Source organism: Muntiacus reevesi, chromosome 2, assembly GCF_963930625.1.
Source record: "Muntiacus reevesi chromosome 2, mMunRee1.1, whole genome shotgun sequence".
Classification (NCBI taxonomy): Eukaryota; Metazoa; Chordata; class Mammalia; order Artiodactyla; family Cervidae; genus Muntiacus; species Muntiacus reevesi.
Window position 1 is genome coordinate 149,650,027 of NC_089250.1, and position 12,343 is coordinate 149,662,369.

A 12,343-nucleotide genomic window follows, 5' to 3' on the forward strand; every position below is an offset into this window, starting at 1 on the left:
TTGATTCATAGGATTTATTTATATTTTTCTGGGTATGAGTCCCTTATTGAAAGCGTGTACTGAAAATAACTTCTTCCCCTCTAGATTTCACCTTTATGGTTTTTATTTTTTATTTATTTATTTATTTTTTTACCTTTATGGTTTTTAAAAATAATGTCTTTTGAAGAAAAGGAATTCTCAATTTTAATGTAATCTTATTAAATATTTTTATTTATAAGGTTTTCTTTCCTGTTTAAAAAATATTTTCCTAATCCAAGGTCATGAAGATACCCTTGCATGTTTTCCTTTAAGCACTTTAGTTTTCTCTTTCAAAATTAGACTGACTGTCCAGTTAAGATTATTTTGGTGTGTTTTGAGAGGTCAAGATTCACGTGTTCCCTCATATTCAATATTGCAGCACCATTTACTGAAAAGATAATACTTTATCTACTGTACTGCAGTCTCATGTGACATAAAGCACATACATATGTGCACATATATATGTATATTTATTATGTCATAAATCAATTGACCATATAGAAATTCAGTGTGAAAATATTTGCCTGTCAATGGTGCTGGGTCAACTGGCTACATATATGGAAAAAATATATAAACTTTGGCCCTTGCCTGAAACAATTTTGTTCAAAATGAATCTTAGGCTTAAATGTGAAAGCTAAAGAAAAAAACATGTGGTATGATATCTTCACAATCTTGGGCTAGATACATTTCTTAAGCAAGCCACAAAAATAATTATTTATTTTATATAACTACTGAAATACCTGTGTTTGCATATACCATTTTCATATCTGTTCAATTTGTCTCAATGATAGTATGTCTCCTCTTCTCTCTTTTTTACTTTATTTTGATTAATGAGGCACTTAATATTCATCTAGTTCTCCTACCAGTAGTTTGATAGTTCAGCATTACCTTACTGTTTTTTACTTGTGACTAGATATTAAAGCACACATTCTGAACATGCTGGTTCTAATATAAAAGAGTATTTTTATCAATACTTCTTCACAGACATTTCATGGAGCTTAAACCACTTTAATTCCATTTAATTCTTTTCACATACTATATTATTGTTGTCATGTATTTTAATTCTGCATGTATTTTAAGTCCCACAACTGATTAGCATGATTGGTCTACAAAATTGCTATTAACTTCAGTTCACCAGCATATCCACCTTCTTTCTTGTTCTTCATTCTTTCCGTTATTTCTGTGCTTTTGTCTGGGGTCATTTTCTTTATGCCGGAACAATTACCTTCAGTGTTTCTTTTCACAGAAATCAGCTTATATGACTCATTCCAATTTTTGCTTGTCTGAAAAATGTTTTTGCTTTAGCTTCACTATTTTTTCCCCAGCACTTCAAACATGTCATTCCATTTTTGTCTGCACTGCTTTAAAATTTTCTCTTGTTTTTAGATGATGTCAGTAGTTTGAATACAATATCTAAAAGTGGTTTCCCTCTGTGCATACCCTGCTTGGAGTCTACAGATTCTCTTGAATCTCTGTGTTAAAAGCTGGTATCTCTTGCCAATTTTTGGAAAATTCTCTGACATTATCTCTCCAAAAATAATTCTGGCTCCTTAACAGTTCCTCCCCTTCAGGATGACTGTGTTCACTCTTTCCACCATTTCCTTTGTTCTCATTATTCTTTTCCTATTTTCTACTCTTTTCCTCTTATGTTCCAAATGCTATATTCCCTACTGTCATTGCTTCTAATAAACTGATCCTTCACTCATCTGGGTTCAATCTACTACAAACCCCTCTAAATTCTTAATATCAGTACCTATACCTGTAGTTCTATGACTTCCATTTGAATACTGCCATCTACTGATGACTGCTGTGGGATTAAATTTTATATCTTGTCCCATATTCATAAACATATTAATCATATCTCAGGAAATATGTTCTTTTTTCTGTTTTTTTTTTTTCCTGTTCTTGGTCCTGATTCTTGATATATCTGTAGTTATTTAAATACCCTAAATTTTACATGAAAAAAAGAAAGTAGTAAGGCCATTGGTATACGCTATTTTCCTCTAAAGAGGATTTGTTACAGTTTCTGACAGACATTTAAAATGGGGGAAAATCATTCTAATAATGATTAGGCTGAAATAATTTCAGATGGGATTTTAGCGGTAGAGAGTCTGGTCTAATTTCATTTTGTCCTTACTCCTAGCATAGAGCTTTATAGGACCTAGTCTTGTATCATTCACCAGGACTTTCCCCTTGATAGACTCTAAATTCGATTTTTTTCTTTCTCCTCAAAATGTAATACTTCTAAAACCTATTTGACTTCACATCCTAAGTGATTACTTGCTGTTTTATCTGCATCCCTCAGGTATTGTCAAATAACTCAAAGAAACAAAAGTCAAAGTGAAAAGTGGTAGTGGCTCAGTTGTGTCCAACCCTTTGCAACCACATGGACTGTAGTCTGCCAGGCTCCTCTGTCCATGGAATTCTCCAGGCAAGAATACTGGAGTGGGTAGCCATTCCCTTCTCCAGGAGATCTTCCCAACCCAGGGATTGAACCTGGGCATGCATGCCGGCAGATTCTGTACCAATTAAGCCACCATGGAATCCCCCAAGGAAACAAAGGACACAGAATATTGTACAACTTCTCTATGTTTCTCTCCTCTCTAGGATTTGACATCATCAGTCCCAGCTGACTTGGTAACTCTGAAGTCCAATCTTTATCTTCCCAACCTGGAGTTCACCAACAGATGTTTAGCCAACACTTTCTGTCTGACCTTCTACTGGGAATCTGAAATCTTATACAGTGTGATAGATGAACTGGCAAAAGTTCTTCAGGGGAAATACAACATGAAATACAGCATAAGTTATCATAAGGAGCTTCCTATCTCTCAAGAAAAGAATTGAAATTTCCTAAGTCCTCCTCCTCCTTTTCTGTGTGTGTGTTTCTCTCTTTCCCAGTCTCTCTAACTCTTGCTCTAAATAATACATATTTATTTGGTTTCCAGCAAGCTAGTCTGTCATAGCCTCAGGCAAGATTTATTTCTGTGAAATGCAAGTGACTACAACCAGCCTAAATTGGCCCATCTCTTTCTAGTTCCAACTGAAGAACATTGGGGAACCTTAGTGTTTAGAACACTGGGTATGGTTAAAAGGCACTTACTAAGGAGACAGGAACAAAGAGTACTAGGTTAGAGCAGTGCTTGTCTAAGTGGTCCATGGACTGAAAGCAACAGCATCACTGGAGCCAGGAATTCCAACTCATTAGATCACAGGCTTTTCTTTGGAAGTTAAAATACTAAGTATTTTGAGCAAACCTGACAATGTAATCCTAACTGCATCTTTTCCCCTTCAAGTCACCCTCTAGAGCCTCTCAGACTGGCCTGTGCCTCTTGATGTTGACCTTGTTTCTTTCTTTCTTTTTTCTTGAAGCATAATGCATAACCTATGACCCTGTTAGAAAAGGATACTCTTGGGTCTTACCTCAACCTTCTGTATGAGAATCTTTGAAGATGCAGCCCAGAAAACTGTTTTAACATGCTCAGCGGGTAATTTTTATGTATGTTAGAGATGGAGAGTCACTGAACTATCAGAAGATAAGGGGAGAAGACAATGTTGTATATCTTTATCCTGGTGTCATTGTGAACTTTTCAGATTCCCTTGCAATCCCATGGCTGAAAGCAGTGTTCACCATATTTTAGGTACACAGAAAACATGGTTGAAGTAGGACTGCTTGGGTTAGTAATTAAGATCATTTAATGAAAATGTTTATCCTTTAGAGACCATTTTCCTCATTTACAAGATGACAAACATGCCGTAAACAGAATATTCTCAAATATGTAATATAAATGTCATCTTATTCTACCATCTAATTACTCAGAAACTTCAGATAACTATAGTCTGGCAAATAATAATTGATGTTTATAATAATATCCCTGAGGCACTATTAATATTAAAACAATAAACCTCTCAAATATCAAGGAAATTATACTCAATTAGTTTAGATTGGTCTTGATGCTACATGTATGACTGATTATGTTGTCTTTAGAAAGAAAAGCCATGACCTCAGACTAAAGGAGGAAGACAGCATTAGCAGCTTTTAGGTTAGTTAAGTATGTATATGTGTTAAGCTGTTCTAGGAATACTATTAATGTATTCTGAGAAAACATTTAATAATAGAAGATTAAATCCAGACAGAATCCCTAAGAAGTTACAGGTTCAGTAAGAATGAAGAACAACTTGCAGAGAAATAAAAGTAATTGGAGAACTGTGTCAGAGAAGGCAAACTTACAACAACGAACACCAAGGAACTAAAAAGAGAAGACAAATTTTAAATAAAATTTAAAATTAAAAAATGTATCTATGTAAACAAAGACAAGACGACATGTAAACCAAAGCGTGATTTCTTAGCAAACGTCACTGGCTCTGGAAGGCAGAGGGGAGCAGGGCCCGGTCCTACCTCTTCCAGCTGCACCATGAGAGTAACGTTGTGCCCTTGTTCTGCCGTCAGCTTTCCATCAGCCGTGACGATCCGGAGCCCCCGGGGGGCCTTCCCCGGGCACTTCTGTGGCTTGGCTGTGTACTGTTCTCTCACTCCATCGGTGCAGTTATTGGAAACCACCTTTCTATACCTACATGGGGAAAAAGCTCAAACTGTAATTCAGCTCATGATAATTTGGATCACTCCCAACTTTTCAAACCTTCTGCCTAGCCCTGAGGGCTAGCAATAACTCCCTTTCATGGTCTCAGGAAGATCACAGTTTGTTTATAGTAAGCACCCAACAGAGAGGCAAATCATCATAGGAACACATTGCATCATTATTACCATTTTAATTTATGCTTTTATTCACTTAGTCGATAGATATATGATTTCACTTTGGAGTTGTGGGAAATGCATAGCAGGAGAAGACGTGGTCTTTGGTTATCCACAGTAGGTTTATAATTCAGGTGAAAAGATGTGAGCTGAGTTGCTCAGTCATGTCCAACTCTATGCAACCCCATGGGCTGTAGCCCACCAGGCTCCTCTGTTCATGGGGATTCTCCAGGCAAGAACACTGGAGTGGGTTGCCATGCCCTCCTCCAAGGGATCGTCCCAACCCAGGGATTGAACCCAGGTTTCCTGCATTGCAGGTGGATTCTTTACCATCTATACATGGATAGTTCAGAAAATACTTCAAAGGCTATATAATTAAAGGTCAGAATGAGTACTATATATATTGTAATATATACATGTAAAAATTGCAAAGGGAGGTACAGTTCAAAGAAAGAATAGATTATTATGCATTATATGTCTCAACATTAGACACGTACAAACTGTTGCTCTCATGGTACAGAACAGAAAGGTGGCTAAACTTGAGAGTTTCTACTCAATATTTCATGCAATATAATGCCTAAACTATTGAAACTTCACATTAAGGAAACTTTAGACTATAGATTGAGTACATCCTCCCTCTATTTTGCTTTTTTCTTGTTTTAGCCTCAATAGAAAAAAAAAAAAATTATGCTACCAATTTGTCCTATACAATTTATCATATTTATAGTAAATTAGGATCTGTGGGTTTTCTTTAAGACTTTTGAGGTCCAATGTTATGTCTTCATCATCTTTTTTTGTGTGGAGTCCACAGCAGCCACATTATGTATTCATATATTTGGTTTCTCCAGTCTCCCTGAGGAAGGTACTGGTAGATCTCAAAATGGAAGCAATCAAAAGTCCAAGGTCTTTCCATTCTTCTAGACCATAAGATGACAAACTTTTCACATAAAGTGCCAGGGAATAAATGTTTTAGCTTTGCAGGTTATATAGCTTTAGTAACAAGTACTCAACTCTCGGGTTGTAACATTAAAGTGGACCTAGAGAATGCATAAAAGAACAAATGATTCTGGGTTCTGATAAAACTTTATTTACTAAATCTGGCAGTGTGCAGGCTATTGCTTACCAGCTACTTCAAATCTAGCCAAAGTCCTTTCTCTGTCCTTAAGTTTCAAGACTGACTACCTAAAAGCACGATTGAGAAAATAAAATTAAATACCATTTGGGAAAGCACTTCGAACACTACAGATGACTCTAAGGCCAAGTATTAATACTAAACTCACCTTATAGGGTAGCCATAAGGATGAAATGGATTAATGTACACAGAACACTTAAAACCACCCTGACAATTAGCAAATGATTATGAAATGTTATCAGTTATTTTGCTTAACATTATTATCTATCCCCCCTGTTCACAACCTTCACAAATTCCAATTTCCTTAGAATAAATCACAAATCCTCTAACTTGGGCCTGAAGCCCTCCATAAACTAACTTTGTTCTACTTTTCTGGACTCTTTCTCCCCAACCAGCTCATTCTGCTTTAGCCAAACTTCTCTTTTCAATCCTCTTGAAAGTACTTCTTTTCTTCTATCCTTTCTGCTTCCATGCCCACCTTTTTGCCTAATCAGCTGCCTAAAACTTATCCACACTTGAAGTGGCAGCTTATCTCCTCTCTTTTCCTGATTATGAAAGTAAAATCATAAGAAGTTCAAATGTAGAGAGTACTAATATGTTCAGGGCTTCCCTGGTGGTCAGATAGTAAAGAATCTGCCTGCAATGCAGGAGACCCAGGTTCATTCCCTGGGTTGGGAAGATCCCCTGGATAAGGGAATGGCTACCCACTCCAGTATTCTTGCCTGGAGAAATGCATGGACAGAGGAACCTGGTGGGCTACAGTCCAAGGATTGCAAAGAGTTGGACACGACTGAACGACTAACTCTTTCACTAATATGTTCTAGACACTATGCTAAGTTCTCAACATGATTTGCTTTCAAACTATCCCTAATAAAGAAGGTATCACTACTCCCAATAAATAGATGAAGAAATTAAGATTCATAGAACTTAAACTAGTTTTTTCAAGATCACACAGCCAGCACCTAGACAATTTGGATCTAGGATACATGTATTTGTTACCACTGTACTGCATACCTCTTTAAATTAGGTGAGACATGTGTCATCTCTTACAGGAATCCTTATGATTTACTTATAGGAATCAGCAATGCCTTGTATGATTTTCTTCCTTTGTGTGACCGTGAACTTTAAGCTCCTCATTGAGGGCATACCTGTGCCCCAGATATGCAAGGCTGATACTCACTAGGTCCACACTGGGATGACTGCATAGAGTTTAAATGTTGAAAGATCTTTCAAGAAACTGGCTATCATCACTGGCCCCAAACCCTGCAGGCACCACACCCACCAATCCTGCTATGTTAACCCCTATCCTTGGAGTCCTTGCTTTTCCTGGCAATCTGGAAGTGAATGGGTTAACACCTAATACACCAGGGAGTTTCCTAAATCCTGCTCCTGTACTGAGATCCCTACTCATTCTGACTTGTCACTGCCATGTCTAAACATCTTCAGATCATCCTATCTGATATTAAATATTTTGAAAAGTCCATGTAGGTGCTTATGACTGTAGGCTGATTTGAAAGAAAATAAGGGCAGCTGGGGGGAAAAAAAAAGATGCGGACACTGGAGAATGGTGACATTCTGGTACCAGCAATGGTAGCAGAGAAGTGACCAGCGATGTCATACAGTAATTATGGCATCCCAGTGAGTTAAACTGCATCACACACTCCCTGCGCGTTTCAGAAGCCAGGCACAAGGCACATTAAAGGCAGGTTATAACTTTAATCGCTTAGCGTCCAAGCACACCTGTGACTCTCTCTTGGCGAGCAGCTCTGGCGTCATGGACTCACCATCACCACCAGCATCATCAGCTAGAGAACATTCCTTTTGTGCATCATTGTTCTGACCAATCACCACCCTGGGCTTTCCTGAACCCTGTAGCAACAGGAGTTCTGCTTAAATACAAAGCATGAATCCATTCCCCTGGGATTCCGCCACAGAAAAGACCATTGGTAATTTTTTCAATGCTCATTAAAAACCATTCTGAGACCATTTTATTTCCTGGATGAAAATGGCTTCACATTAGCCCTACCAGACCGGTCTCTGAAATTTACAAGAAAATTGAGCAGAAATACAGAGTTCATTTACTCAAGTAAGCACACACCTGCTTTGTGCATTACAGAATGGTTCTATTTTCATCCCAGCAGCTGTCCCTGGGTCTGAGTTACATAAATGAATAATACATTTTATATGTTATTAAATGGGGCTGCTTACCTCCGCAATAACAAGGCAACTTATGATTATGTTGGACCTAAGCTCTGAATATTACTGGGATGCATTTAGTTGGTAAAACATTCTTCAATCTGCCAAGAAGAAAAGTGCTTTGCAATGGCAAGGGAGTCTTTGTACAATTACTGAAAGGAAACATTCCACAAATATGCCTTTGATATTACCGACTGCTCATCGGTAGATGGTGTCTTATTACTTCAACAACCGCAATTTCAGCTATTCTCTTCCTTCTTTTCTTGATACTCTGTCATCTTTTCCTTTTTACCCCTACCCTCTTTGATTTTGCTTCTGCGCTGCCTGTCAGTCTTTAAAAAGATGAAGGTTGTATTTTTTCTTTGTGGGAGTAAAATTGGAAAAAGCATCAAAAGTCTTCATATCCTGTGATTTGGCTATTTAGCAGTTTTTTTTTTTTAACTTGCAATTTTGGTATGGATGTTTACAGTACAAATGTTTGCTATAGATGTTTATGACTATTCCATGTATGTTAAGGTGACAATATAGTCTGACTTAGTCACAACCCTCTCTGTAATATTAAGACTCTACCCACAGAAATCAGTTTAAATGAGAATTCTGGACATCAGTGTGTTTTTGTTTTTACTTTCCTCTGGTGATTTTAGTGTGCAGCCAGGATTAAAGATCACCGCCCTGGTGGTTAAAACTGCCTGAGTTTAAATGCAGGCTATTACACATTATATAAACTTGGGCAATTTACCCATACTCTAATGTTTGGGTTATTTGCCTATAAAATAGGTATACAGAAACTGTTCCTAAAGTTTTGGGGAGGATTAAATGAGATAATGCATTCAAAAGGACATAGAAAAAAAATATGCCACATTTCAAGACCTTAATAAATATTAAATATCATAAGATAGCAAAAAAATTAGCATTTAAACTTTTATATACCAATTCCCTGGTGGCTCAGATGGTAAAGAATCTGCCTGCAAAGCGGGAGACCCAGGTTCAATCACTGGGTTGGGAAGTTTCCCTGGAGAAAGAAATGGCAACCCACTCCAGTATTCTTGCCTGGAGAATCCCATGGATGGAGGAGCCTGGCAGACTACAGTCCATGGGGTTACAAAGAATTGGACACAACTGAGTGACTTCACTTACTTACTTACTTAAAGTTTTAAATATTGGCTTGCTATTACATCTGGTAAGGAATCCACCTGCCATGCAGGAGACCCTGGCTTGATTCCTGGATTGAAAAGATCCCCTGGAGGAGGGCATGGCAATCCACTCCAGTATTTTTGCCTGAAGAATCCCATGGACAGAGGAGTCTGGCGGGCTATAGTCCATGGGAATGCAAAGAGTCGGACAGGACTGAGCAAATAAGCAGAGCATTATACAAGTTCCCTGAAAGCAGAAGCCACGCTCTTTCTGCCAAAATTATCTTCAGATCAAACTGGATCACATCAAGTCCTTCCTTAATATTGTTCAAACTGCCCATGGTTTAGTCATAAAGAGTAAGTTTTGGGTTTAAGAGACAGTTTCATGATCTGTGGTCGATGCATTTTTTAAGCTTTAGCTCTTTTCACTGCCCTGCATGCCTCCTAAGCTCAGGCCAGGCTAAAGGCTACTTGCCTTCTTCTCTGTGTTGTTCATCCTCCCCAGGACGATCTTTACTCTGTCAAGCTTCTATTCATTCATTAAAAACCAGTGCAGACATTATGTTTTCTTATTACATTATCTCTTCTCTTTTTTCACAGTAGTTATTACATGTTATGACCAAGAAAGTGGTGGAACTCTAGGTTTTCTTATAGCCAAGGTAGGACTTACTGTCACTGGGCTCTGGTGTCCCTCATTTGTGAGCACAATGAAAAGAATATATTTGTTTAGTTTCTTGGATTGTACTGTGTGTCCTCGTTTTCAAGGAAAAACTTTCTTCTTACAGTTAACACCTGACTTGAAATGAGAAAAGGGGCAAGCCCTGGAGACAGAGATGGGAGCTGGTTCTGGGTACAGTGCATGGCTAACACTTCAAGTAAGTCTTTCTAGACTCAGGGTGCTCATATTTTAGCAATAATATGATATAGCAATCATACCTCCAACATTCAGAAATAACAGGGTTCCCTGACAGTTTTAGCAGGTTCTCCAAGTTTCTCGCCTCAAGGCAATAGCTCTCAGAACTTTCCCCTTAAACAGAGTAAGCAGACCTTGGGCTTAGGGGAGTGTCACTGGGCAGAAGACTAGGTGAGGGGGAGAAAACTTTTCTTCCACCAAGTAGGATGGAAGCGCAAGTCATTTAACCTGAACAATAAATAGAATGCAACGTCATTCTGAATGCCGACGTGATGAAGTGGGACATATGGGCGAGTTAAACTAAATGACAACATCAAACATGAGGAGGATGGCTCATGGAATCCACTAGAGTCAACTAGTTACATAACAAATTCATAAAAGGAAAATTCCCCTACGTTTAAACACCTGCTGGTCACTTCAGATAGATTATGGACAGGTCAGAACCTGAAGGGGTCAAAGATCAACACAATCCCTCTGTTTTGCACATAAGGAAAAAAAGAGAGAGAGAGAAGAGTTTAGAGGGCTTCCCAGGGTCACACAGCGGGCAAGCAGTGGTCAGGGGCTCTGGACTGGGTTTGAAGCTCTTTGTCATGATGCCATACCACTTGGATGAGGATTGTTATTCCCAATACCACTGGGCAAGGACAGTGGTGTGAGAAACCTGATCTCTGCTCACCTTCATTTCCAACCCTAATGCCATCCTGTAAATATGTGGGAACATGTATCTAAGAAATATATTCTGAAGAATCAATTCTGTAGCAGCTGACAAGTCTAGAGCATCTGCTGTGAAACTGAATGGGTGCTTTCCAAAAAATAAAAATAAAAAACAGCTACATGGGTAGCAGTTTCGGGTCTGAAAACACTGCAAGTGATTTCCTTTCTGTGGACTTGAAACACATAGACCACTTTTAGGACCAATTATTCTCTGTGATGTACACTAACATGTTGCTAAATAAATCAGATGGAACATCAAGAACTCTACCAGGATCAAAAATGAGATCACTTGGGAAAAGAACACAGCCTCCAAAGGCCCTGGAAATAGCAACCCCAGGGTGATGGCAGGATAGCCAGGGTCTAAATGTTTTCATAGCTCATGTAGAGAGGATTATGTTTATAGAAAGCATTTTTAAAACATTTTAAATTTATGTGAGAGTATGGAGATAACTGTTTTGCTATAATTTATGTGTATATATATATATTTTTTCCTGGACCCACTAAATCTTCTTATATAGATACTGAACTAATGCTATTTTTAACTCTTTTTTCTTTAATTCTTGAGTAAATATTCCCATTGAATATTGAGAAACTAACACTGAGGAACAACAAGAACCATCACTGTACACTTACATTACTCCAGAAGAGATTACTGGCCCCTCTAAAGAAACTTCACAGACAAAAATATCTATACCTACATTTAAAAAACACATCTAGAAATATCTCTAGCTTAGTAGCAAAAAGAAATCTGTTCCTTGATAAGATTATCTCTGTTTCTTAGAATAAACCAGCCCAATGCCCATTTTATTTTATATTTACAGAATCTTTCATGGTTGGCATGAAACAAGCAATGTTCTAGTTAATTTAGCAACTTAAATCATATCACATTCTCTGGATCTGAAACAGTGTAAACAAGGTTTAACCATATACAAGTATCAGTTCAGTTCAGTCACTCAATCGTGTCTGACTCCTTGTGACCCCATGGACCGCAGCACGCCAGGCCTCCCTGTACATCACCAACTCCCAGAGTCCATCCAAACTCATGTCCATTGACTCGGTGATGCCATCCAACCATCTCATCCTGTCGTCCCCTTCTCCTCCTGCCCTCAATCTTTCCCAGCATCAGGGTCTTTTCAAATGAGTCAGCTCTTTGCATCAGGTGGCCGAAGTATTAGAGTTTCAGCTTCAACATCAGTCCTTCTAATAAACACCCAGGACTGATCTCCTTTAGGATGGACTGGTTGGATCTCCTTGCAGTCCAAGGAACACTCAAGAGTCTTCTCTAACACCACAGTTCAAAAGCATCAATTCTTCTGCGCTCAGTTTTCTTTATAGTGCAACTCTCACATCCATACATGACTACTGGAAAAACCATAGCCTTGACTAGATGGACCTTTGTTGACAAAGTATCTCTGCTTTTTAATATGCTGTCTAGGTTGGTCATAACTTTTCTTCTGAGGAGTAAGTGTCTTTTAATTTCTTGGCTG

General features: G+C 38.3%; 1 protein-coding gene across 4 annotated transcripts in view; it reads right to left on the reverse strand.

Moving 5' to 3' along the window:
- The window catches only part of SORCS1 (sortilin related VPS10 domain containing receptor 1), a 571,273-nt gene that overhangs the window by 78,236 nt on the left and 480,694 nt on the right, over positions 1 to 12,343 (reverse strand). For all 4 annotated transcript variants that reach the window (XM_065920116.1, XM_065920114.1, XM_065920117.1 and 1 more), the window contains exon 18: positions 4,415 to 4,586. In XM_065920116.1, coding sequence (XP_065776188.1) covers positions 4,415 to 4,586 — 172 coding nt within the window. The remainder of the gene's footprint in view (positions 1 to 4,414; positions 4,587 to 12,343) is intronic.